Source organism: Vicugna pacos, chromosome 22 (assembly GCF_048564905.1).
Source record: "Vicugna pacos chromosome 22, VicPac4, whole genome shotgun sequence".
Lineage (NCBI taxonomy): Eukaryota > Metazoa > Chordata > Mammalia > Artiodactyla > Camelidae > Vicugna > Vicugna pacos.
In genome coordinates this window covers 30,540,437-30,567,042 of record NC_133008.1, presented here as the reverse complement: position 1 = coordinate 30,567,042, position 26,606 = coordinate 30,540,437, and the positions used below count along the sequence as shown (strand labels likewise).

The 26,606-nt window shown below is 56.3% G+C and overlaps 1 protein-coding gene across 7 annotated transcripts in view; it reads left to right on the top strand.

The window, feature by feature from the left end:
• NFIC (nuclear factor I C) overlaps window positions 1-26,342 on the top strand; it is a 61,361-nt gene extending 35,019 nt beyond the window's left edge. For 3 of the 7 annotated variants that reach the window (XM_072948001.1, XM_006206405.4, XM_072948002.1), the window contains 9 exons: window positions 5,635-5,706; window positions 9,358-9,432; window positions 10,234-10,357; window positions 10,996-11,120; window positions 17,060-17,185; window positions 18,809-18,993; window positions 19,611-19,758; window positions 21,718-21,803; window positions 26,139-26,342. In XM_072948001.1, coding sequence (XP_072804102.1) covers window positions 5,635-5,706; window positions 9,358-9,432; window positions 10,234-10,357; window positions 10,996-11,120; window positions 17,060-17,185; window positions 18,809-18,993; window positions 19,611-19,758; window positions 21,718-21,803; window positions 26,139-26,156 — 959 coding nt within the window. In that variant the 3' untranslated portion in view covers window positions 26,157-26,342. The remainder of the gene's footprint in view (window positions 1-5,634; window positions 5,707-9,357; window positions 9,433-10,233; window positions 10,358-10,995; window positions 11,121-17,059; window positions 17,186-18,808; window positions 18,994-19,610; window positions 19,759-21,717; window positions 21,804-26,138) is intronic. The other 4 variants (XM_072948003.1, XM_006206406.4, XM_072948004.1 and 1 more) reach the window with 2 other exon arrangements.
• Window positions 26,343-26,606: the final 264 nt, after the last annotated feature.

The following is a 26,606-nucleotide window of genomic DNA, read 5'->3' as shown; positions in this document are numbered from 1 at the left end:
GAGGAGCAGATAAAACCGGGTCGGACTGTCCGCTTTCCTTGCTGTGTGACCTTGGGTAACTTACTCACCCTTTCTGGGTAACCTGGGGTTGTCAGCCTCAGTCAAGGGTTGCTGTAGGGTGTTAGCCAGGACTGTCAAATGTGTAGCCTGATGTCTGGTGTTGGTGAGCTGTCTGTGCTTGGCAGTTGCTCTTATTGTTATTTTTTCTTAGTATTATTGTTATTAATTATTACTGTTAACTAGTGTCTTCTCACTCTACTCATCAGCTCTCACCTCAGTGTTCTGAAAATTTCCCTGACCTACGCAGCAGGGGCTGGGGACTCTGCTCCCACGGGGTGCTTGTCAGTGTGACTGGAGCAGGGACACATGAATGAATTTTTCTGCCCCTAGTGTCCCCAGCACCACAGTTAGTGATGGAAGGGATCTTTAGCAGAGGCAGAGCGGCAGGGGACCCCCAGCTTGGGGCTTTATCCAACTGGTTAGAGAACAGGGTCCAAACATGGGGGTCACCTCAAACCACTGACAAGAAGGGGGTCCTGGAGTCAGGGGTGGGAGAACTGAGCCCCCCTCCAAGGGCCCACTGGACCCCTTAGTGGACAGTACCCAAATATGAATCCTAAGGGTGTCTGGGCAGTGAGCCCAGGCCCATGGCTGCCACCTGGTGCTGTGTGAGTTTGAATATGTCACCGCCTCTCTTTGTGCCTCAGTTTCTCCATCTGGAAAATGGAGGTGATAATTGCATGTCCCTCCTGGGGGAGTTTCGAAGATGAGATGAGTCAGTGGAGGCGAAACCTGCAGCCTGACATAGTCAAAGGAATGACTAAGTATTAACTATTGGAATGTACCATTGCATCCAGTGTGGCCTTGTCAAGCCTCTCAGGCGCTTCAGTTGCAGCCCCTCACTCCCATCTCACGTCTCCGGGCTGTGTGACCTCCCTGGCACCTGGCACAGCCTGAAGCGATATTCCTGGTTTATCTGCTTCCTTGTTCCTTGCCTGTCGCTTCCCCATGAGGACAGCAGTGCCACGAGGGCAGGGGATTTTGCCCATCTCGGTCGGTCCCTGCTGTGTTCTCCCAGGCATCTGGCACCCAGGAGGTGCGCAGCAGTCAGTTTGCCCAGTGATCACAGGAAACGGCAGTGCAGTTCAGCTCCAGGTTATCAATGAGGCCATAGAGGCTCCGGGATGTCAAAGTACTTGCAGGAAGACACAGCGGGAGACTTTCAACAAAGTAATTGTTTCAGACCTGGTAGGTCGCCTGCAGTGTCTCTCTCATATTCTTCTTTCTCTTTTTACAACACTTTAAAATTGTACAGGAGCCCTTTTTTTCCCCATTATTGCCTTCCCCGAAGAGTGCTTTTAGATGTTTTTTTCCCCAATCACTCCGAATCATGAAATTTTAATAACACAGATGATATATATACATATATATTTATGTACTATATATATGTATATATGTGTGTGTATATATATATCTACGTTTTATACATCAAAAGAGCAAAATTTTTAGCCCCCTCCATCCCCCCAAGAACCAGTTATTGCCCCCACTGAGAATGGATGGATCTAGACCAAGATTTCTCCTCCTCGGCACTGCTGACATTGGGGCAGGGTCGCTCTCTGGGGAATCACCCCGGGCACTGTGGGGTGTGGAGCAGCCTCCCTGGCCCCCACCCAAAGCCAGGAGCCCCCTAGTCATGATGGCCACAGATGTCCCCAGACATCATTTTGGGGGCAGGATCGCCCCAGTTAAGAACCTCTGTGCTAGGCAGACAGCTTCTTCGACTGGACATCAGCTTTGGGATATAGACTCTCTGAGCTGGGCCTCAGTTTACCAACCTCATCAATTGGGTAGATTTAATCATCTCGTGCCAGGAAGCTCTTAAAACAGTGAAAACTCAGCAAATGAAAGCTGCCTGCTTGGGGGATGGGGCGTCCTGGGGCGTTGGACATTAGCCAGCTTCTGGCATTGTCCACTCGGGGTATCTGTTCAGACCAAAGGAAGGTCCATTTTAGGGCTGGGTCTTTAAGTAGATGGAAGGAGAAAGAATTATCTGTGTCCTTTCTTTCTTTTTTTTTTTTTCCTGCTTTTTCATGGAAACACCCAGAGCGGTTCAGCCCAGTAGAACTTTCTGTGATGATAGCATAATTGGCACTGTCCAGTTTGATAGCCACCAGCCACGTGTGACTGTCGAGTATTGAAAGGTGACTGGTATGAATGCAGTCCTGAAATTTTAATTCAGTTTCAGTTGGGCCAATTTAAATTTCAAGTCTCGTGGCTGGGGACTCCTATCCTGGATAGTTCTATAAGACGGGAAGTTCTCAGGAGCCAAATGACAGGCAAGTGGTCAGCAGGTAGTTGAGAAGTATTTCAAAGTTTTAGAGATGATTAGATAGAAGATGGCACAAGAAAAAGAAAGGAGATTGTGACACCTGCTCCAATGTGGACAAACCTTGAGGATGTGATTCTCAGTGAGAGAACCAGACACAGCAGGACACATACTCTCTGAGTCTACTCACAGGAGAACCTAGAGAAGTCACATCCACAGAGACAGAAAGTAGATGGTGGGGGCCAGGGGCTGGGGAGGGTGGGGAGTCAGTGTTTCATGGGGGCAGAGTCTCAGCTTGGGAAGATGAGAAAGTTCTGAAAATGGAGGGTGAGGATGGTTGCATGACAATGTGAATGTGCTTAATGCCACTAAACTACACTTAGAAATGGTTAAATGGTAAATTTTATGTGTATTTCAACACCACTAAAAATCAAGTTAAAAAAATTTCATGAGATGGCATATAGTTACAGCATCATATTATATAGAAACTACACTTATTTAAATTTAAAAAGACCCTAGGAGTATAGAAAAAAAGGGAGAGTTTGTTTAGCCCAATAAAGGGATCTGCTGAAACCCACAGCTAACATCATTCTCAGTAGTGAGAAACTGGATGTGTTCCCCTGAAGATCAGAAGCAAGGCAAGGACACTTGCTCTCATCACTTCCAGTCGACATGGTTCTGGAGGTCCTAGCCAGTGCAATAAGGCAAGAAAAGGAACTCAGAGGCATACAGATTGGAAAGGAAGAAATAAATCTAGCCCTACTTGCAAATGACATAGAAAACCCCAAGGAATCTACCAAAAAAAAAAATTCTTAGAGCTCATACATGAGTTCAGTAAGTTTGCAGAATGCAGGATTAACAACCCCAAACCAATCAAATTTTTACATGCTGGCAGCGAACAACTAGAAACCTAAATTAAAAACACAGTCTCATTTATAATCACTCCCCAAACCCGCCGCATATTAAAATGTTGATTTGGTGCCAACCCTTTTACATTTGCTATTAGCTGACTTGGAGACTGGACAAACCCTGAGTGGGTTTTATTATATTCCTATTTTACAGGTGAGGAAACTGAGGCTCAGACGAGTGGTATGGCTGGCCTGAGGTCACAGAACAATGGACAAGGCTCCAAACTAGAGCCAGCTACAGCCTAGGGCTGTGGCTTTCTGTCCCCACAAAGTAAGAGCACCCAAGACAGAAACAACAATGAAAATAGTAACAATAGTAATAAAATTCTCCCTCCGGTTGGTGAAATGCTGACTGTACCAGCCACTGTTTGGGGCACGTGATTGCATTCACCATCAGCTTTTCTCTCACCACCAGCCTCTGAGGGAGGTGCTATAGTTGTGCCCGTTTCACAGATGGGGAGTGAGGCACAGGGAGAGACGAGGCAGTGTGTCTGAGGCCTGCAGCCTCATCTGCCTGGTTCCAGAGTGCAAGCTGCCTGGTTCCTAGGCGGTGCTCAGGAAACATCCCCCTTCTCGGGTAAGCACCTGGGTGCCATCCCGGCACTGCCGCCCGCCGAGTCCGTGTGGGCACCAGTTCCGGAAGAGGGTCTGTGCCCGAGGCCTGGAGCCCGACGGCTGGCTGCCCAGGCTGGGCTCTTCCCAACGGCGTGGCCACCCGTGCCCAGCTGTGCGGCCATCCGAGCTGGACGGGCCGGCTCCAAGGGGCTGCTGGCTGCCCAGCCCGGGAGCGGCCACAGGGCGCGGGGCCGAGCCGGGCATCGTCCCCTCAACCGCTGCCCAGCCCTGCCCAGCCCAGGTGGCCATGCCAAGGAAGGCTGCCTGCATCCGCTCCAGTTGTGGATGGGGAAACTGAGGCAGCTCGTGGCTGCTCCTGGGCTGTGCACTGCATCCTCAATCCTGGCCGCCAGTAGGTGCTCAGCACACAGCGATGCCAGGCAGACGGCAAGGGCTCGGAAACTGTTGTGGGCAGCGGCATCATTACTATTATCCACAGAGCTGCCCTTCCCGGGAGGGGACGTGACCGCCCCAGGCCCACGCGGCCTCTGCGGCTCCCAGGGCTGGGACGGGAACGTGGGCGTGGGGTCCGAGGAGCCAGGCAGCTCACGCATGCGCCGCGCTGGATGTCTGGACGCACGCACAAAGGATCCACTAGACTAACAGGGGGTATGGGGCGGGCACTTTTTCGCCATTCCAACCCTGTTTTCCTTGTCTACAAAATAGGTACGCTGACAATGCCAGGTTTGTGGCTCTCTTAAGGCTTTAAGGGAGTCACAGAACACCACATCTGCGCCCATCTTGGGGATTTAAAAATAAGAGAAATAACACTAATGGGTGGACATCAGGCGGTCTTTTGAGCTTGGTGTGCCGGAAGCGCTTCATCGGTATCCTCTCCTTGCTGCCTCCTGACAACTCCGTCAGGCCGGTGTGTGCAGTGCTTCTGCACATCTGAAAGAGACAACTGAGGCCCAGAGCAGTTAAGTGATTTGCCTGAGGTCACACAGCGATTACCTCCCAGCCTTGGAGTGTGGCGGGGGGCGGGGGGGGCCTGATTCTCTTTCTCTGGCAGTTGGTGGAGATTCCTGCCACCTTCATCCTTGACCTGAGAGACAAATTGGTTGGGCTAGGCTTGCTGTCTGTCTGGACTTGGCCGTGTGCCCCCGCAACCCCGCTCCAAGTCCAGGGTGGAGAGTGTGGGGGCTGCAGCGGGGCTGGCCTCCGTCTAGGCCTCCGGAGCCGATAACGCTGAGCTCAGCGTCTGTCTGCTTTGCCGGCCTGCCAAGGAGCCTGATTATTTTTAGATAAGATGGAGGGGCGGGCGCCAGGGTGGGAGAAGCCCCCAAGCCAGATGGGGGCAGGGCGGACGTTAGAGCTGCAGAAAGACGCCCCTCAGCCCCCACTCTGAGGAGCCCTGAGTGGCAACCCAAGACCAATGGCTGGGCCCCCAGGACTTCAAAGGCAGAGGCAGAGGGGAGGGGGCCTGAGGGGTCAAGGACTCACTTTTCTGGCCCTCGGTTTTCCTATCTGTAAAATGAGCCTAATGAGAGCTCCCGCCTTATTCGGTGGAGGCAGGATTAATTGAGCTATCCTGACTTCACAGTTGGAGAAACTGAGGCTCAGGGAGCATTGACTCCCACGCTCCAGCACATAGCCACCCAGGTGCCCCAGCGACCTCAGACGTCTGTGGCCCCCTGGAGCAGCAGCCAAGGGAGGGGTCCACACCACGTTCCAGACCACCATCTCCATGGCGCTGGCCCAGCCTAGCGCTGGCACTGATGTCTCCTCCCCTCCGGGGTGGGGGGTCCATGCAATGTCACCCACTTCTCCTCCCTCTCTTTGCAGACGCGGAGCAGAGCAGCAGTCCCCGGGCAGGGATGGGCTCCGACCAGGAAGACAGCAAGCCCATCACACTGGGTGAGTCTGGGGGTGGGGGGGTGGGGGGCACAGCCCCGTCCCCATCTTTTATTTAGAAATCATTTTCAGAGCACCCCCTGTGGGCTCTGCGTGGTCCTGCGTGAGTACCTGCGTTACTCCTCACAGCCACGCTGTGGGGTGGGTGCTGCTGTTCCATTTCGTAGATGAGGACACTGAGATCCAGAGAGGATAACGGGCCTTCCCAAGGGCATCTAGGGAGCTGGGGTTGGAACCCACGACCCTGAGCTCCAGCCTCTGGTCTCTGAGGTGCTCCTCCTATGGGAGAGGCCCCAGAGAGTCCTGCAGTCTCTTGGGATATTTAACAAATGAGCAGGACAAGTCAGTTTTATGTTACGGGAGTGGAAAGTGGGAGAATTTGTCTGAGGCAGGGCTAGGAACAGAGCCCTGAAGGACAGAAAGGATCTGGAAGCTGCTGAGGCCCTGCTTCTACCTGAGTCTGTCCTCTTTGAAGTGGTCAGAGGATGCCTGTGAGGACCTGAGTCAGGTCCCGCCCTCCTCTGCCCACAGCCCTCCAGAGCGCCCACCTTCCTCCAGGGTAGAAGCCCAAGAACTCCCCAGGCCCACAAGGCGCTGCATGGCCTGTCCCACCCCCTCCCTGCCCTCACCTCCTCCTTCTCTCCCCTCTCCCCTCTCCCTCTGCTCAGCCACCTGGGCCTCCTTGCTGCTCCTTCAACATGCCAGGCACAGTCCTGCCCCTGGGCCTTTGCACGGGCTGTGCCCTCGGTCTGGACCACTAACTGCTCTCTCTTTCCAGATCACCCAGGTCTCAGTTCAAATGCCTCCCTCTCAGAGGGATCTTCCCTGAGCCCCTCAGCTCAATCATAGCCCTCTGTTTTATTTCCTTTAGAGGAAGTTAGTGATTGTATATGTATTTGCTTAGTTGCTTAGCGGTTGCAAATGTGTTTGCTTAACTCTCCTAGTGGAACATCACCTCCTCAAGGGCAGAGGTGTTTATCTGTCTTGGTCACTGCTCTGTCCTGAGTGCCTAGAACAGGACCTGGTATACTGTAGTTGCTCAAAAAACATTTGTAGGAAGAAGGAAAGGAGAGAAGGAGGGAAGAAGCAGAGCGGGGAGGAGAACCTAGAGAGCTGGTACATCAGGGTGAGGGAGGAGGAGAGATGAAAAGGCAGAAAGGAAGAAGGAGCCGGTGGGCGAGGGCATCCCCCTTGGAAGGTCCGGCACAGGGAGGCTGGATGGTTCCAGGAGGTTCACAGGCCCCCAGGCCACTCTTCACCGGCCATCTGTGACCCGAGTCCTCCTTGGCCTCCTGTGATTCCCAGGCGCCTCCCTCCAAGCCAGATGTTCTGGGCAGGCGGCAGGGGCCGTGGCGCTTGGCCTGGTCCCGCGGGGAGCTCCAGCGTCTGGCTGAGGAAATCACTTCCTCCCCGCCCGCCAGGGAGTCCCCTGGAGAAGGAGCAGGGCAAGCGCTGCACAAACAGGAAACCCCGGTGGGGGGAGGGTGCAGGGGTGTGCTGACACCAGCTGGCCAGCTGGGTTAGCAGGAAATGGCTATGGCCACTTCCCCTGGACACTGGGGGCCACCGCCCTGTCCTCCTGGGGATAGTGTGGTCCCGAGCCTCTCATCATGGGCCTGGGCAGGTAGTAATTGCTCAATAAATGGTGTGCACAAAGCTTGTAACCAGGGGGCTTGAGTGGTGGACAGCTGGGGACCTGGGCACTGCTGTGAGCTCCCTGTGGCCTGTGCTGGCCCGTGCTGCCCTCTGGGGGCCTGGACAAGAACTGCTCCCGCCCCGCCCCAACCCCCCCCAAGCCAGAGTGCCCCCCCTCTGACCACTCTCCCCACTCCTGCGTGCCAACCCCAGGGCCTTTGCACCAGCCGCTCCCACCACCAGGAACATTGTGGCCCACAGGGAGGTGGCAAAACGTCGAGTTTAAGGTCATCCTAATCGGGGCCGCCAATTTTCGCAGGGCAATTTCCCCGTGCCAGGTGCTGTCTTGGCACTTCCCAAATTTTAACTCGCGGGTTCCTCTTATTCACCCCTGCCTTGAGGTCTTAGTAAAATATCACTCTCCCAGACCTCCTTTGAGCCCTTTGTGTAAAATAAAACAGATCCCTTCCCCAGCAGGCTCCCCTGATCTCACCTGCTTTATTACCACTGCCTGACACTCCTTACCTTTGACTTCATGATCTTTAAAAAAACCTTTTTTAAATTGTGGTATAATACACATAAAATGCATCATTTCAACCATTTTACAACGTACCATTCAGTGGCATTAAGTACATTAACAGTGTTGTGCATCCATCACCTCTATCTAGTTCCAGAACATTTTCAGCACCCCAAAAAGCAACCCCACCTCCATTCATCCCTCCCCCTCCCCTGGTGACCACAACTCCACTGTCCCTGTGGACTGGCCTGTTCTGGACGTTTCACGTCTATGGAATCACACACTGTGTGTCCTTCTTTGTCTGCTTCTCTCACTGAGCATCATGTTCTCAGGGTCTGTCCACATGGTAGTGAGGGTCAGCGCTTCACTCCTTTTCAGGACTGAGTGATGTTCCTGCATAGGGAGGGGCCACATTTGTTTATCCCTCATCTGCTGATGGACATTTGGGTTGTCTCCAATTTTAGCTACTATAAATCATGTTGCTGTGAACATCCATGTACAGGTTTTTTTGACTTCCTGCTCTTATGTGGCATCTGTCACCCACACTGGACTGTGCGTCTGGAGGGCAGCTGCTTCTGTCCGTCTCATCTCCCACTGTATCCCCAGTGCCCAGCTCAGAGGTGCTCAGTAAACGGTTGCTGAAGAAATGGGTCCTGCTTGTGAGGGCCTCCAGGTGGGACAGGCCTCCTCCCAGCTGTTCCAGGTTGGCCAGGACTCCTGCCCTCTCGTGGCCAACCTCAGTTTCCAAACCCATGAAATGGGTCTAAACCACCCCAACCTGGAGAGGAGGGGCCCTCTTCCTTTGACATCAGGCAGGTGTGCGCCTGGGCACAGTGGGGGTTTTAATTGCTGCCTCTGGACCCTCCATTCAGCCTGTGGTTCTGAGCCCCTGCCATTTGCCAGGCTCTGGTCTAGGCACTGGGGACACTGCAGGGCTCCAGGCCTGGGGGGGCAGGCAGCGTAAGCAGCTGCAGCATTGTGTGGGGTGAAGACTGAGGCAAAGGAGGTGAGCTGGTCCCTCCTAGGTAGAAGGATTCATGTCTCAAATCCACCCAAGATGACAGGGTGTATGGTCCCACTTTTGAGATTAGACCATTGAGGCTGAAGGAGGTTAAAGTAACTTGCCCAAGATTACACTCTGGGCATCCTAGCTGGGATTTGAACTCAGGTCTGGCCTCCACTCATGTGCGCAGCCTGCCCAGGCATGATGGCCCTGGGTGAAGGCTGGGAGGCTGGGGGAGGCTGCAGTGAGAAGGGCTGAGCAGCTGCTCAGAGAAGAACGTCCTCCCTAGCTGGGTTAGGGCGGAGGGACTCCCCCGTCGGACCAGAGGACATCCTCCTGCTGCAGGGCCGCAGAGGGGACGAGGGGAGGGGGAAGACAGAGTGACCGCCCAGACTGGGTCCAACCCCCGCAATCTGGGCAGCCCAGGAGTGTCGGGGGGTGGGGGAACAGACCCGGCTCAGCTGGCCACCTGCTGACCTCCAGCCTTTCCCTTTTCCAGACACCACCGACTTCCAGGAGAGCTTCGTCACCTCCGGTGTGTTCAGTGTCACTGAGCTCATCCAAGTGTCCCGGAGTAAGTGTCCCCGCCCACCCTGTGCTGGGACCTGCAGAGGGAGGGGCTCACACAGGGGAGGGCTGGTGGAAAGAAGTGGATTCAGGATGGGGGCTCCAAGAGGGAAGGGGACTTGGGGAGAGAAGAGAGGCTCAGGGAGGAAGGAGCCTGTCACCCTGCCCACTCCCCCACGTCCTCTCTAAGCAGCCCCTGTCACCAAGCCAAGGTTCCCAGGAAGGGCGGTATCCAGCCCTTCCCAGAGGCCAAGGTCACAGTGACGTGCTCTTCTCCAGGAAGGACTCCAGATGCTGGGTGGAAAGGCTAAAGAAACTTCCACTCCAGCATCCCCCCTTCCTGGGGCCTCCCCATTCCCTGAGGAAGAGACCCCAGATGGCCCCGCCCTCCACCTGCTTTGCCTCCTGTCCTCTTGCCTTATCTATGGACCTGCAGGGACCCTCCCCAATCCTCCAGACACCCCTGTTTAAACCTCACCCCAGGGGGCTCTGGGCACTGCACTGCCTTAACCCTAACCATTGCCCTCCCTGTCCAGATCAGCAGAGCCTGGCCTCTGGTAGTGCTGGGAAGCTTGACCTCCAGCTCTGGCTATGCCTCTGCCTCACAACGTGACCTTGGCCTCTCTCAATGCCCTCGTTCTGATCTGTAGAATAAGGCCACTTTTGGACAAATCAGGAAACAGGCCAATTTGGGAAGGGGTTCTGTTGCAGACTGCCAGCACCCAGGTGGCTCTCCCACCCCTCTAGGGCAAACTGCACCCAGGGACCTTGTTTCCTCCCTCACTGTCCTCTCTGTCGTCCTTTGCAGCACCAGTGGTGACTGGAACAGGACCCAACTTCTCCCTGGGGGAGCTGCAGGGGCACCTGGCGTACGACCTGAATCCAGCCAGCACAGGCATGAGAAGAACGCTACCCAGCACCTCCTCCAGTGGGTACGTGCCCAGGGCCCACCTCTTGGCATTTCATGACCCGCTCCCCACACACCTATCTCTATCTGGCCCCAGCTGGTTCATTCCTCTCCGTTTTCGCATTCCACCTGGGAAACTCATACTCATCCTTCAAAGCCCAGCCTCCAAGTGACTCTTTCTCCATCCCTGACACCCTACTCTGGGCTCCCACAGCCTCGAGTCTAACAGGTCCAGCACTTGAGACTCCATAAGAATTCAGACACTGGTTATTGCTGAGATAGGCCATGTGATCGGTAGCCAGTCACATCGTGTTTGCCTCGGTTTCCTCTTCTGTAAAATGGGATCATAATCCCACTAGGTTGTTCTGAGGATTACAGCAGGCCAAGTGATCAGCCTTCAGGGCTTTAGTCTCCACTGGCTAGCTTGTTAGCTTGGACCTGGGCTGAGTTCCTCCTTGCCGCTGGCCCCAGGCGTCCTGTCCAAGTAACAGGCAGATTGAAACAGGTGTTAACTGAGAACCGGCTGAAAATGCACGGCTCCCGTGACGTCTCGCGATAGCTCCCTCCTCGCCCCGCCCTCTAGGAACCGGAAGTAGTGATGCCGGCCCGGCCCCCTGCGTCTCCTTGGTAACCGGCATGCGGGCTTCCTTTTTCGCCCCTTAGGAGCAAGAGGCACAAATCCGGCTCGATGGAGGAAGACGTGGACACGAGCCCTGGCGGCGATTACTACACCTCGCCCAGCTCTCCCACGAGTAGCAGCCGCAACTGGACGGAGGACATGGAAGGAGGTGGGGCTGGCGGCGGCGGCGGCGGCGGACCGGTCTTCCGGTCGGGTTTACCGCAGCGGGGACTACTTATTCCGGAAGGCAATGCGCGGCCGCCAGGGAGCGGAAGCAGGCCTAGGGTCGCGGGCCCTCCTGGGAATTGTAGTCTCGCGGGCTGCGCGCGGATGGAAGTCAAGTCCGGGTTCACGTGCCCGGAGCTCTTTGGTTCCGCTCAGGCTGGGGAGGGCGGAGATTATCCGCTGCCCGATTTTCCTACCCTCTGCCTGTTAAGGGCCTATCTCGGTGGGGTTCCTGATCCACAGAATTGACTTAGTAGCGATTCTGATCAACAGGGTGCTTCTTCCTGGGGCCTGCCATAGGTAGAGCCTCAACTCACATAGGGTGCCAGCTAGAGGGCCCTGAGACGTAGGATTCCTTCTCGCTGGGGTCCACCCTCGGCTTCCTTTTTAAATAGGATTCCTATCTTGCTTGCTTCGTGTGATTCCAGTTCCATGGGAGCCCCGCCTCTTTTCTCATAGCGCCTTTCCCCGGTGGATTTTACTGTTGCTCCCTGTCTCCATAGGATCCTGTCCAGAGTGTCTCTCTCCTGTTCTATAGGGTCTGCAGTTCTGTAGGGTTTCTTTTCTGTTGAACGCTGTCTTCTCGAAATTCTTTGGTTACTTACCGTCATCCCGGGGGCTTTCTTCAAAAATTTCCCTTCTTTGGGGTCCCGGTCTCCTCAGTGGTTCTTATCTAAAGAATCCCTTTCACTTTAAGATTCTGCTCTCTAGAGGACCAGCGTCTGTGACTTGGGAAATGACATGAACAGTGGCCTACGGTTAGACTGGGAAGGGCGTCCTTGGCATTCCTTAGATTCTCAGCTGGGTCTGTGCCCCCAAATTGTAGAAGCATGACTCTACCCAGTTCTTTATCCGTTATTAAGGGTTCACCCTGACGGTATAGCCTAGTGGTTATGAACGTAAACACTCGAGTCCTCCAGCCCTTACAGCTTCCTGGTGACCCCACCTCTTGGGCCTGTTTCTCCATCTGTAAAATGGAGTTGTTAATACCTGCAGTACCCACCTCATAGGCTTATTATGGGAATTAAGTGAGTTAAAATACATTTGATGTCCCTGAAACAGGTCTGGCACAGAAGTACCCAGTATTCCTTGGAATTTGTTTTCTTCTCCCCTTCTCCTTTCTCCCTCCTCCCTATCCCTATAGAGCACGGTTTCTCATAAAGATCTGTCTATACAAAGTGTCATGCCTACAAGATTCTTGAAAAGCAATTTAACATTATAATTAAGAGAGCAGGTTCAGGCATCAGAGAGATCAGGGTTCAAATCCCAGCTCTGCCCTTGACTCACTGTGTAGGCTGTGTAACCTTGGGCAGGTGAATTCACTTCTCTGAGCATTAGTTGCCTCATCTCCAAAGTGAGAGTGATAAGAATGATCATTCTTTTGGAGACTTGGAAGGAGGACATGGAAGAATGTGCGTAAAGCAGCCATCTGGCCAGGGAAATGGGAGAGTTTCTTGGTGCTCATGTCTTTATAAAATTCCCATGCCTTTGAGTCAGTCTTTGACACATCTTGTTGTGACATTTGAGGTCCCAAGGGTCCTCCCTCTTCCTCAGTGTGGGCTCCCAGGGTAGGTACCTAATGCTAGGACAACCTGTCTCTCTATTTATTAGGCTCTAATTTATGGATCAAAATGTCTCTCTCAGGTTTGTCTTTATAAAGACCCTGTATTTAATATGCTTAAGGCTTAATTGTGTATAACAGAAAACCCAAAAGGACAGTGCATTTCTCCTGCAAGTATATGTCCAGCCATCAACAGCCCCAGGCAAGTGTGATGTAAGGCACTTAGACTCCTGCCTGTGCTCCACTGAATGTGGTTGTCCTGTCTCATGGTCCAAGATACCTGCTGGGGTTCCAGGCATCATGTCTGCTTTCCAGCCAGCAGGAAAGAAGAAGGATCAAATGTGGGTGTGTCCTCTCCTTTTAAAAATAATTCTCAGAAGATACACTTACCTTTTCTGCTTATCTCTAAGCCCCTGAGTTAGTTGTAGGGCCATGCTCTGCTGCAAGAGCTGCTGGGAAATGTATTTTCACTTGGAGCAATTATGTGCCCATCTCAAATTCAAGGGTTCTGTTACTAAGGAAGAAGGATAGAGCAGGTATTAGGAGACAGTTAAGTTCTGCCCTGGCATTTACTGATTGGGAACTCAGAAGCACTTCTTGTTAATTCTGTGATTTTAGAGGTTGTCCACATATAAAGTGTATACTATTTAGAGCTGAAAGACAGCCTCTGTGATGTAGCCACAGCAGCCCTGAGAGGAAAAATTATAGCCTGGAGTCTACTGATTCGAAAAAGAGAGAGGCTGGAAATAAAGAGCCCAACTTTCAATTCAGGATGCTCAAAAAGGAAGAACAAAATTTTAAAAGGAAGGAAATGTTAGAGTCACTGGGGCTTGGTCTGACCTTCCTGCCCTGACAAAGTGTCCTGGACGGGGGAGGACACAGAGGAAGCCTGTACCAGCTTCTGATGTGTGATGGAGAATCATAGAGCTGGAAGGGAATGCCAGAAGGGGTTGGACCCCTGTAGCTGCCATTGATCACCTCAGGTGATGGCTGACTCACTCCCTCCTGTGGGAGCCTCAGTATGAACCTCTGCTATGTCCCTGCCCCGCCTCCCCACTGACAGCCTAGCAGGGAGACGGATTCTGTGTCCTCCCCGCTCCTCCTCCCCTCCCTCTCCTTCCCCTCCTCCCCTCCCGGCTTCCTCCAACTTCCTGTCTAGACGGCCTCCAATTAGCTGTTCATTAAGGAGGTTAAGCTGATTAGAGCGCTCTCTGCCTTCCTCTGCCGAGGCCACCACGGGCAGCGCTCAGCTAACCTACCCCAGCTCTAGCATCCACTGTCTGGTGCCTGGGAGGGGCAGAGGCCTGGGGAGATCATGCCACCCCTACCCAGGCGAGGCCCCTCCACCCCCATCCAGGCAAGACCCCTGCAGCCACATCTCTTAAGCCCCATGCACCAGCCTCCAGGCGTTTGCCCACTCCATGCCCAGGCCAGGAGGGCCAGGAGTACCCTTTCTCCTCCGGCCACCTCCCGAGGCCTTCCCTGATTTCCCACCCATGCGGGGCAGAAAGGGGGCCCCAGGGTCTTCTCTGTTGCTGCTTCTGCGGTCCTCCCACAGGGGTCCTCCCATCGGGCCCCCCACCCCTCCCCGCCACAGGTAGTTGTTCTGTGGAGTAAAGCAGGTAACTTATCTCTCTCCTCTGTTACCTGGAGAGAGGGGCTTCCCCCATCTCTTTTTGGGGGCAGGAGGGGGTGACAGAGCATGGCCTGTGGAGCTTGAATCCCAGCTCAAGCACTTCTTGGCTCCCAGGGACCTCACGGAGGGTCCTCACCCAGGTCAGCTCTGCCCTCAGGGGGCACTGAGTGATGTCTGGGACATCTGTGGTTGTCATGACGGCGGGGGGCTCCTGGCATCCAGTGGGCGGGGCCCAGGGAAGCTGCTCCGCACCCCACAGTGCCCAGGACAGCCCCACAGAAGATGACCCAGCCCCCTGCTGTCAGCAGTGCTGGCAGGGTGGGAGGCTGGCCCGCATAGTAAGTGCTCACTGAGTGACGGCCATTCCCAGCAGAACTGCGCTCCATCCACCCATCCACTCCACACTCTCTCTGCCCACCCTGTGTCCTGGGCCCTAGAGACCCAGCGGGCGGCTGCAGTCGGCACCCCCAGTGGCGCTGGCATTGCAGGGAGATGGGCCAGTTTGTCTAGCAGATGGGCAGGTGCTCAGACACGGGATGGACAGGCGTTTGTGACAAGCGAGTGCAGGGACACTCAGATGGGGGCATCTACAGGCATGTGTGTCGTTAAGGTTTACGTTTTTGATGGGGAACATGCGCGATCTCGTATGGGGGCGTAGAGATGTGTATGTTGAGCAAAAAGCTGGCCAGTCAGATCCAGGGGATGTTACGGGCACGCTTGTTAAATGGGGAGACGTCTGCTTCGATGAGGGACACAGGGCACTGTGTTAACCGGACAGCGTTGCTCACGTGGGGCCGTGACAACAAACAGGATGGGGGGTATTCAGATGTGGAGACGCGCACGTGTGCAGGACCCCCTCAGAGCTGCCCAGGAGCACAAGGGTTACTCTTCCTTGCAGCCCCCTGGCCGGCTCGCTCTCCCCTCCTTCCTTCCCTGGCTTCTGCAGGCCCCGGCTCAGGAAGGGCCTGTGGAGATGCGGCTGGGGGCTGGGGCCGCACCACACTATTTCCATCCAGGACAGGCTGTTCTAGGAAATCCTCCTAAGTGAGCATCTGACAGCCCTAACCTCATTCCCGCTACAGCCAGCCCCGCGCCAGCAGGGAGCCCGCCACGCTCCTGTGCCAGCGCGCGCACGCACACACACAAAGTACGCAGCACCCACGGGGCCAGCCTCCTCCCTGCCGGCCGCCCTAGGTCCCACCAGCTCCTCCTGTCCCTGGGGAGGCCCGGGCCTGCTCTGACGGCCGGCTTGGCCATGGGGCCTCTGGGCTGCCAACCACACGCCGAGACTTGCTCCCCACTCTCAACAGTGTGATGTGCGCTCTGAGCCATCAGGGGCAGTGACCTTTGTAACAGCAAAAGCAGTTGGTGGCCTGTCCAGGGGCTGGTTCCCAGACCGTGCAGCTGCAGAGGACAGGAAGCCCCCACGGGGAAGTGCCAGAGGGGAGCTGCAGCAGCATCCCAGGTGGCCCAGCGCTGGGGATGCCACAGATGCCCCAGGGACCATCGGCAGGAGACCCACAGACAGTGGCAGTGGGCCTGAGAGTAAGGCGGGGGTTCTGACCGGTTGGTTCTGCCACCCAGGAAATACTGGTCGCTGTCTGTCTTGTCATGACTCGGGGTTCCTGGCATCAAGTGGGTGGGGCCCGGCATACTGCTCCCCACCCTGCAGTGCCCAGGACACTCATGGAGGGTGATCCAGCCCCGATGTCTGTCACCAGAGAGGCCACCTTGTGCTGGGTGGGAGATGTCTCCCCCCTCACCACGTGTGAATCCACTGTGGTCTCAGTGGGTATGTTTCACCCTAAAATGAATTTTAAAATAATTTCTAAACATGTCGGCCTCCGGGCCCCACTTCACTGAGAGTCCAGTTCCAGGGATGAGGCCAGGCAGGGGACTCTGCCGTTTTCCAGGCACGTCACCATCCCTAACTCTCAATAGAAAAAGCCTCTGCAGAGGATGGCGTAGAGGGGGCGCAGGGAGGCAGGGGAGGCAGTCACACGTCTTCAAGGGAACATGTGCCCTGGCAGACCATCCCCCCTATCATGACAAGGCTCCTGAGCCAGTGTTCGTTCTGTGCCACGGCCTCCATGGAGTCTGTACCTGCCCATTTTACACCATTCATTCCTTGAGGCTGAGCTGGAGACCGTCCGAGTTCCGAAGGGCAGCCATGGGAGGTAGTGAGGCCTCCGTCTGCAGAGGAATGACAGCAAGTAATTCCAGCACGTGGGTGTGTGGCAGGCCCTGGTCTAATGGCTTTACATATTGTATGTCACTTAATGCAATGACTCCACAGGGATAGTTCTGTCACCCCAGTAAGGATGGGGGAACACAAGCACAGAGCGACTCGGGCTTTGGACCAGACCACCCTCCCCCTGCCCACCATGCCACCTTCTCCAGGGCTCTGGTGTCCCCAGGGGAGAGGGTCAGCCCTGAGCTCATCCATCTCTGGAAAGAGAGAAGCTGGGGACCAGGCTGTGACGTCCCAGGGCCTGTGTGGCATCAGGCTCCACATCCCATGGGTCGTGTGACCCTGGGTGGCCCCCTTCTCTGAGCCTTAGTTTGCCCCTCTATTCATTGGGCTCCCAGCCCCTTGCCCACAGGTTGCTGGGAGAAGGAGGTCCAGGGGTCCTGGGAGTGGGGCGGCCCTGCCTGCAGGCCCCTGACCCTCTTGCCCTCCCCACAGGCATCTCATCCCCAGTGAAGAAGACAGAGATGGACAAGTCACCTTTCAACAGCCCATCTCCCCAGGACTCGCCTCGTCTCTCCAGCTTCACCCAGCACCACCGGCCCGTCATCGCCGTGCACAGTGGTGAGCACTGCACACCCCAGGCGGGGAGGGGCGGCTGGGCCCTCTGACCAGGCCCCTCGTGGCCAGGGAAGTCCCACTGGCCATCTGACCACAAGTTCTATTGCTGTAGCCTCCCAACCAGGCAAGAAAGCCTGAAGGTGCTGTGGCAGAGAGCACTTGGGGCTGACTCAGTCCTTTTGGGCCTCAGTTTCCCCTTCTGTACAAGGAGGTGCAGCCCAGGGCTCACCCCTCAACCTGCTCCCCATGTGAGTGACCCACGGACAGACCACCGGGTCAGGCGGCCACAGAAGGAGGCAGACACACACAAAGACACACGCAGGCCACACAGAGATCCGGGTGCTCCTGGCCACACAGATGGGAAGCATCACTCTCGAAGCAGAGGAGAGACTCCAGCAGCCTCAGGGTGTGAGCTGAGCCAGTCATCTGTCAATTGGGGCTCATAAACATCGCCCTCCCAGGGCTGTCCGTGGGATAGAATAAGTTAAATAAGAGTTTGAATATCACCTGTTGCCCCTTGGTTGTGATAATAATGATTTAGTTCCATACAAGGGCAGACACACATACAGCGGAAGGGCAGAAATCCCCAAAATAGCACAGTGGTTTAGAACAGGAGCCAGCAGAGCAGCACCCCCACCCCAGCCACTTCCTCTTCTTGTAAATAAAGTTTTATTAGTGCAGGGCCACACACATCCGTTACCATGTTGTCTGCAGCGCCTTGCAGGCTGCAGGGCAGAGTTGACCGGCTACAACAGAGACCCTATGGCCTGAAAAGCCAAAAATATTTACTGTCTGGCCAGGGGCTGGACAGAGAGGAAGGGGGAAGTGACTGCTCATGGTCACAGAGCTTCTTTTCAGAGAAATGAAAATGTTCTGGAATTACAAACTGAATATACTGAAAGTCACTGAATTGTGTAGAAAAAGGAAAAAAAGCAAATACCAGAATGGAATATTACTCAGCCATGAAAAGGAGCGAGGCCCTGACACTCGCTACAATGTGGATGGACCTTGAGACACGGTGCTCAGTGAGAGAGCCAGACACAGGAGGCCACATAGTGTGTGATAACATTTATATGAAACGTCCAGAACAGGCCAATCCACAGAGGTAGAGAGTGGGTCAGTGATTGTCAAGGGCTAGGGAGGAGATGGGGGTGATGCTAGTGGGGATGGGGTTTCCTTGGGGGTGATGAGAATGTTCTAAAAGAGACTAGTAATGGTTCCATGGCTCCATCAGTGTGTTAAAAAAAACTGAATTGTATACTTCAAAAGGGTGAATTTTAATGTGCAAATTATATCTCAATATTTTTTAAAAGCCTGACCTGCCAGCCATTTATGGAATGAGTTAGCTGTGAGGCCAGTGAGCCTGGGCTGGAACTACCTGCTCGCATGGCCTGGGGCAGGGAGCATTCCCTCCCAGAGCGCCCGGTCATCCTCTGTTTAAAAAAGAAGTAAAAACAGAAGTGATACCAGAACCCTGTGGGGTCCCGGTGGAGTCAGCGAATTTGGGCGTGTAAATGACAGCAGGGCCTGATGCAGGCATGATCCACGCCCACAAACAGTCAGAGGGAGACAGAGGGGGCTGGCCAGAGCCCCCGGTGACCGCCCCCCACCCCGCCCCCTCCGCAGGAATCGCCCGGAGCCCACACCCATCCTCGGCCCTGCACTTCCCCACGACCTCAATCCTGCCGCAGACGGCCTCCACCTACTTCCCGCACACGGCCATCCGCTACCCGCCTCACCTCAACCCCCAGGACCCGCTCAAAGATCTCGTCTCGCTGGCCTGCGACCCAGCCAGTCAGCAGCCTGGACCGGTGAGTTTGGAGGGCGCGACCTCCCTGGGGCCCTGGCGCGTCACTGCGAGTGTCAGGCGGCCGCCCCCACGTTCTCCGTCGTGCAGCAGCGAGTCCGCAGCCCCTCTCATCTGAAGCACCCGGAGCCAGGCCGGGTCAGAACTGAGGCTTGTTCGGATGTCAAAATTGACAGCACATGCTTTAGGACGCCTCGAAACCAAACACGGTTACGGCGGAGCTCAGGCTGGCTCTGGCCAAACTTCCACCAAAACATTGGGTGTTCTGAGCCTTTTGGAGCTGGGAACTGCGGGCAAGGTGGTGGAAGGATGTGTCCCCGCAGCGAACGCCGGGGGGCCGCCCCGGAGGTGGGACAAGGCTGTTTAGGAGGCGTGGAAGGGAAGCAGGTGGGTGCAGAGTGGCTCGAGGAGGCGGCGGAGGGAGCGCGATCCCAGGAGGCTGGATCCCGGGACGGGACGCTGGAGGCCGCCGTCCTGGTCATCCGGGCACCCACCAAACTCGCCCTGGCCACGCCCATCAGCCCCTCCCCGGCCCTGCAGGGCTGCGGGCGCGCGGGCAGATGGCAGCCCGAGGCGGAGGGGGCGCCGCCGCCTTAACCACCTGTCTCTCTGTCCCCCCAGTTAAATGGAAGTGGCCAGCTCAAAATGTCCAGTCACTGCCTTTCCGCTCAGATGCTGGCACCCCCGCCCCCCGGGCTGCCGCGGCTGGCGCTCCCCCCTGCCACCAAACCCACCTCCGAGGGAGGAAGCTCGTCGCCGACCTCGCCCTGTAAGCACTCGGGAAGCGGTGCCCGTGGCAGGGCGGGCGTCCCCGAGGGGCCCCTCCCCTCCCCGGCCCCCGCTGCTGGGGTCGGGGGCTCAGGCACGGCCCGGTGGGTACCGGCGAGTTTGGTGGGTCCCCAGATAGAGGCCTGGGGCCACCTGGTCAGGTCCACGCAGAGCCAAGGCAGCCTTAGAGGGTGGCCAGGGGCAAGTCTGGAGTCTGCCCCCATTGGCTGAGTGGCCTGGGGCCCCTGTGTTCCCTTTCTGGGCCTCTGAATCCTCCTCCGTGCAAGAGGCAGCTGGCAGAGGGACAAGCAGAGATCTCAAAGGAGAAAGGCCGGAGGGCCAGACTCGGCCCCTAGATGCCTCTTGTTTGTGGAAAATGAAAATCTGTTGTTGTTTTAAAATCTGGACATCTCACATAAAAATTCCAGCGTTCTGGATTCTTGGGGGGAAATGGGGCCCCGTTCAGCTACTGGTAACCCAGCTGGGCCACACCTGTAGACAGGACAGTCCCCACCTGCCCTCCTGACCCAAGGAGGCCATGGGTCAGCTGCCTCACTTCCTAGAACTTTTTGCTGTGTCTATGTGGTTCCAGGTGATAGCCTGATGGAAGGTCCTGGGTTGGTCTCCTTACATTCTAGAACTTTCTACCTTCTGGACGTGGTTCCAGATTACAGCTTGCTTGCTTCTAATGCACCCCCCACTCCAAGGCTGCTCCAGACTGGGAAGAGGTCTCAGATTCCCCCTCCTGGGGTCTGTCCCATCAGCAGTGGCTCCACCTCAAGCCTCTCCCTGAACCCCTTCCCTTTTTGAGTGTCTCTCTCTCCCTCGCTCCCCAAGTGAGATTCCTCACCCGACCCGAGCAGGAGGGGCCGACCATTGCATCTGGGCCCCATCCGCCCCCCTCCCCACATGCAGCACCCCAGCCCCCAACATTTCTTCCCACTACCTGCCTAGAGCCAGGGTAGCCTTACATGCAGATAGGCTTTCTCTAAACACCAGATGCAGCGTGGGGCACTGGATTCAAATCCTGCCTCTGCATCATGCTCCCTGTGTGACTTTGGGCAAATGTCCTCTCCTCTCTGAGCCTCAGATTTCTCAATGGCAATATGAAATAGTCACCAGAGGGTGGTGGGTAGCGAGTTGATGAAATAGGTCAGGGAGAACATTTAGCAGCAGACCAGGTGCAAAGTGGAGAGTTGGCCTGTGCTGCTGGTTGTCACCTCCTCTGCCTACTTGCTCATCTGTGAAATGGGCATAATTATCATGTCTGCTGCATTGAGGCCACTGAGGATTAAAATGGGATAGTGCCCAGTGCCTGGCATACAGTAGACACTTAATAGACAAGGAATAAATGTGGGTTCATTTTCCTTCCCTCCGTACCAGCTTCTTAACTGCAGGTCCAGCCTGCTTCCTACACCCCAAACCCCCCAGGCCTCACTGCCTCCCGCTCACCACGTGGGGACCCTCCCACCACCCCTGTCCCCCCACCAGCCCGGGTCGTGAATCATTCACTCGCTGACAAAACGTAATCAGTGAGATTAAAATAGAAAAACGTGTGTGTGTGCGCGCGCACACCCGGCCTTCCCTGCGCCCTCTCCAGGAGGAAAATTAATAAATAAAACGCCCTCAATAATTCATGGCGCCCCGTGCGGGGTGTAGGCCGCGGGCACAGGATGGGCCAGGCAGTGGAGCACCTGAATAATTCACAGGCGGTTTCTGGATTATGAATCTTTCATCCCGTGCCTTCCCTCCCAGCAGACACCGGCCCGCGTGACCCTGGGGGCCCGAGACTGTGGGCTTTTCCGGGTGCCTGGACCATCCAGGGGGAGGGCGGCGAGCTCTGAGGACCGGGTGCTGGGTGCGAAGGCCCAGCTGTGTGACCCTGGGCAGCGGCCACCCTCTCTGGTGCTCCCGTGCCGCCTCTGCGCTAACGGGCTCTCGGTCTCTCTCCTCCCCGCAGCCTACTCTACGCCCGGCACGTCCCCTGCAAACCGTTCCTTTGTGGGATTAGGACCAAGGGATCCAACGGGCATTTATCAGGCACAGGTAGGGGCCAAGAGGCCAGCCGGTGGGGGGGTGGGAGGGGTAGGGCAGAGGGCCGGCCTGGGTGCACAGGGAGAAGCTGGCCCACTGGGCCCCGTGCCTCCCCCCAGCCACACCCCTAGCACAGTGGCTGTTGAGCATGGCAGCGGGGCAGCGGGGCCAGCCTCCCAGGCCCTTCCAGGGCCTTGAGCCCACGCCCAGGGTTGTGGTGCTACTCCAAGTCCGCCTGCGCTTCCTGCCGGGGGCGGTCACAGCAGAGCTGCTGTGGGGCCTGGGCTATTGCCGCCCTGGCCCCATTGGCACAGATGGGGAGATGGAGGCTCGGAGAGGTGAGGGGATTTGCCCAGGATCACACAGCACGTCAGCCCAAGTCTCCCCCCCCCCCCCGTCATCCTCCTGTGCTGGCCAGAGGGACCACAGGAGAGGAGGGCCGGGGTGGGGCCTCCCGGTACGGCAGACAGGCCCCTGCCCCGGGCTCTAGCCTGCGAGGTGGCGGGGGTGGTAGAGGTGGAGTTGGCATTACTGCAGCTGAGTGTGCACCGCGGAACGGGGAGAGGGGCTGGTTGAGGACGAGACAGGGAGGCTCAGAGAGGAGGAGTGAGTTGCCTGAGGCTGCACAGCAGTGCAAGGTAGAGCCATGAGGGCCCGGAGCTGAGGCTCAGGGCTCCCAGCCTTCTTCAGGGTGGGAGGTGACTTCAGCTCCTGCCCACGCATCCCCAACACCTGCCTTCGGGCCGGGATCCACATCTGTGTCGTGCACAGGCCAGGAGTGTGTTGGGCAGATGGTGTTTGAGAGTGTTGGCTGGACCCCAGAGCCTACAGTCCCTGGTGCATGTTGAGGAGGGGGTCACAGGATGTAAAACAGCCCGAGGGCAGTGCCAGCTCCCTCCAAGGCCCAGATGCACCAAGAACCCTCCTCAGGGCCCCTCAGCATCTCTAAATCACCAGAACCATAGAGCATGGGGATTTGTGGGGTCCCCAGGAGCCACATTTGGACCCTCAAGCCACTGTGGGAAGGTCTCCTACAGCAGAGTCCATGGGCAGGGTGGGTGTTTGGAGGCAGAGAGGCAGCCACATCCCCCGTCCTCCGCTGAGACCAGATTCAGCCACCCAGACCAGACCCAAGGGAACCTCCCACCACAGCCTGGCCCCCTGGGGACCCTCCAAGGTTGGGCTGGTCGCTGCTGGCAGCGCGGAGGGGCCAGAGTGGGTGAGGGAGACCTGGCTATCCTCTGCCCTTCCTGCCCAGACTTCAGCTGGGGGTGCTGTGGTCAGGAGACCAGGGCTCATGCCCAGTTCTACTTTAGTCACTCTGAACCTCAGTCTCTTCTTCTGGCCTTGGGCACTTCCTGGGGTGGCTTTGAAGGGTCTCAAGCGTTACGGAACCAATTTTATCCGACTGCCCCACGTACCCTCACATATCCAAAATATTCAGTGTCCTGTCTTACAGAGCCTCGGCTGGAATCCAAAAGAGAGGTCACTTGGTCAGGGTCACCCAGCAAGCTGGGGTGGCCCTAGGACTCCCCTCTTTGGGTTTTGAGTTTTGTCGGGGCCTGGACACTACCACCCCCACAGTTCTCTGAGAGCCAGGCGTTTCCTGTCCCAGCTGACCTGACATCCCTCCCCACAGGAGGCTGGGAATGTCCTAATTGCTTCAGAAATCAAAGCTAATAAAAGTGACAGGGAGAGGGCCCTGCCCTCTTAACCCTTCCCCAGCCTCCCTCACCCACCACCTCACCTACCCCATTGTCAGCCTGGATGGCCTGAGAGGGGAGGGAAACCAAGGCAGGCAAGGTGGTGTACCTTTGGTTCTACATGCTTCTGGTCGCACCCCCCTGCTCCCCCCCGCCAGCCTGCAAGTCCTGCTGGGTACCCAGAGAGGGTGAGACCAGAACTGTCGAGGAACTTGGAAGAGGGGCTATCTGGGACTCTGCCTGGGTCGGGAGGGGTTGGAGCCTGGTGTCAGGCAGAAAAGGATGAGGGTGTCCAGGCAGGGGGCTCAGCACTGCCAAAGGCTGGAAATGATGGGGAGACAGCCTGAATGTGGAAGACCTCAAATGTGGTCTTTGGCCTGGGGGCCAAGGGGAGCTATGGAAGGGACTAGAGAGAGGGAGGGACACAGCTAGGGCGGGGAATTGGAAAGCACTTTGTGAGGCTGGTTTTGGGGAGGCAGGGAAGGTGACAGATGGGTGAGAGACTCTCAAGAGTGACAGGAAAGGTGAGGCCCTCCATCTGGGTCTGGGGGAAGATCTCGCCAGCACCATACAGGCAAGACCACAGGTCCCTGGACTGAAGGCCCCCAAGTCCCCCAGTGGGTTCAGGCACCCCTGGTCCAGGCAGACCTCAGGGAGGGAAGGGGGAAAGAAGCCGTGACACCCACTCCCCCCTCTTGGAACCCCTGCGCGCAGGGCTCAGAGTTGAGAGGCCTCTCCTTTCTGGCCCAGTCAGCACTTCTGTCTCCGCCTTCATTATTCCTGGCGGGTTTGCTTTCCTCCGCCCCCACCCCCCAGCCTGCAGTGGCTTCTCTGCCTCTGCACAAGCCCTTGCATCCCCTGCCTTTCCCCCAATCAATGCCTCTCTCCCTGATCAATATCCCCCTCTCCAGTCAATGCCCCTCCCCCTGATCAGTATCCCCTCCTCCAGGCAGTGCCCCTCCCCCTGATCAGTATCCCCTCCTCCAGTCACTGCCCCTCCCCTGATCAGTGTCAGTTGATCTCCCCTTGATGAATGGCCCACCTTCTTCATCCTGCCCACCCGTCTTTCACCATCAGTCTCCCCAGTCCTGAGCCATCCATCACTTTGGCCCCCCAAGTGAGACTCTGTGGCCTCTGACATCCCTACCTCCATCCCTATGTGAAGGATTCCCCCCAGCTGAGCATTTTACACCAGACGGTTTTTGTCCATCATGTCCGTTCAGCTGATGAGTAAACCAAGGGCCAGAGGGTTGCAGCCACATGCCCAAAGCCACACTGGTGGCTCCAGAGAGGCTAGGGGGATGCCAGAGCCTGGACCTCACCTCTGGCACCGTGTTGCCTCAGTCTCCCCTTCAGCTAAGGGGGAGGATGTTGAGTTGAGGGTCCCCCCCACCACCCCATTACGGGGCGCCAGAGCTGGGCAGAGAGCCTAGGAGGGGAGGAGGAAGGGAGGAAGGGCCTAGGGGAGGCCGGCCACCACAGGGGAGGGTCACGCCCAGAATCTGTCTGGTTGCCAACGGAAACCAGACATGAGGTAATGGCCAAGATGAACTTGAACTTGGCTGGAGATGGGGGGCTGGGAGCCACAGCATCAGTTGGATGGGATGGCCCTGTGGCTGCAGGGTGGCCTGGTTGGAGGGGGTGCTATTGATTTACAGCAGGGGTGGGGATACAGTATGCTCTGACCTCAGTGGGGCAAAGATGGGGTGTTACGTACCCCCAAGCCCACCCCACACAGGCAAACTGGATGCATTTCCAGGGGAAGAGTCTGTACGGCAGCTTCCCTGTGGAGACCCAGGCCACAGCTATACATGCAGGCCTGGCCTCCTGTCCCAGAGCCTCAATCCTCCCCCTCTGTAAAGTGGGAGTTGTGACCCCCGAAAAGGCCAGGCTGAGGGGTCAACCCCAGGCAGGGCTACCAGTGGGGACTGGAGCTTCTCAGGCCTGAGTTCCAATTCCAGCTTTGCCCCTCCCTCCCATGCTGGTGGACTTGGGCAAGTTACTTAACTTCTCTGAGCGCCAGTTTTCTTCATTGCAAAATGGGGTGTCAGGGGGCAATAGTTCTGCTTTCATATAGGGTTCTGGAGGAAATCATTAAATGGAAAATGTTTATTAAAACAAAAAAGGAAACCAACAACCCCAGTCTCAGAGCCCAGGTATGGTGGTGCTCCATAAAGATTGACCAGTCACCCTCCATGAACGGAGTAGGGGGTCCCCTCCTTCATTTTATAGTCAGGGCAGTGAGGCTCAGAGGTTGAGCTGCCAGATTTAGCAAACAAAACTACAGGATACTCAGGTAGATTTCAATTCCAGATAAACAAAGGATTTAAACAACAGCAACAAAAAAATCTCTTAAGTAAAAGTATATCCCAAAAGTTGCATGGGGTATACTTACGTTAAAAGGTTTATCGGTCGTTTATCCAGAATCCAGATTTCACTGGGCATTCTGTGATTTATCTGGCAGCCCTGCGTAGGGGCAGGGTCACTTGCCCAGGGTCAACCAACGGGTTATGACAGGTCGGGGATGGGGGGACAAGTCACAGGTCACAGGGGTCGGGTGGGGCCGCGGTGGGCATGGCAGTGGCTGGCGGAGCCTGACCCTCGATCTCTTCTTTCTCTCTCTGTGTCCTCTCGGGCCGCCCAGTCCTGGTATCTGGGATAAGAAAGATTTCTTCCCACACCCTGCTCCTTCGTCCTGGGAATCCTGGGGGGCCGCAGCGCCAGCCCTCAGCCCACGTTTTCGGTGGAAAGCTAGAGCAAGCAAGAATACCCTGCCGACTCCCAGCGCGGCTGAAAGACAAAACACACAGACACATACACACAGAAGAAAAAACAGAAAAAAAGAAAGAAAAGAGGAAAAAAAAAAAAGACAAACCGGAAAAGAAAACCATGCATAAAAATAAACCCACCCAACCAAGAAGGCAGAAGGTGAAGGCGGCAACGCTTCGGACTCTCGGGACGCCGCGGCCAGACGGACCGGACCGGAGAGCCCGGCCCCGCCACCCCTCAGAGCCGGCGCGCCTTCCTAAGTTATTCATCTCCTCTCGCTGCTGCTCTGGAAGGGCCGGCACCGCTCCCACCTCCGCCCAGGACCAGGTGAGCGCAGCCTGGT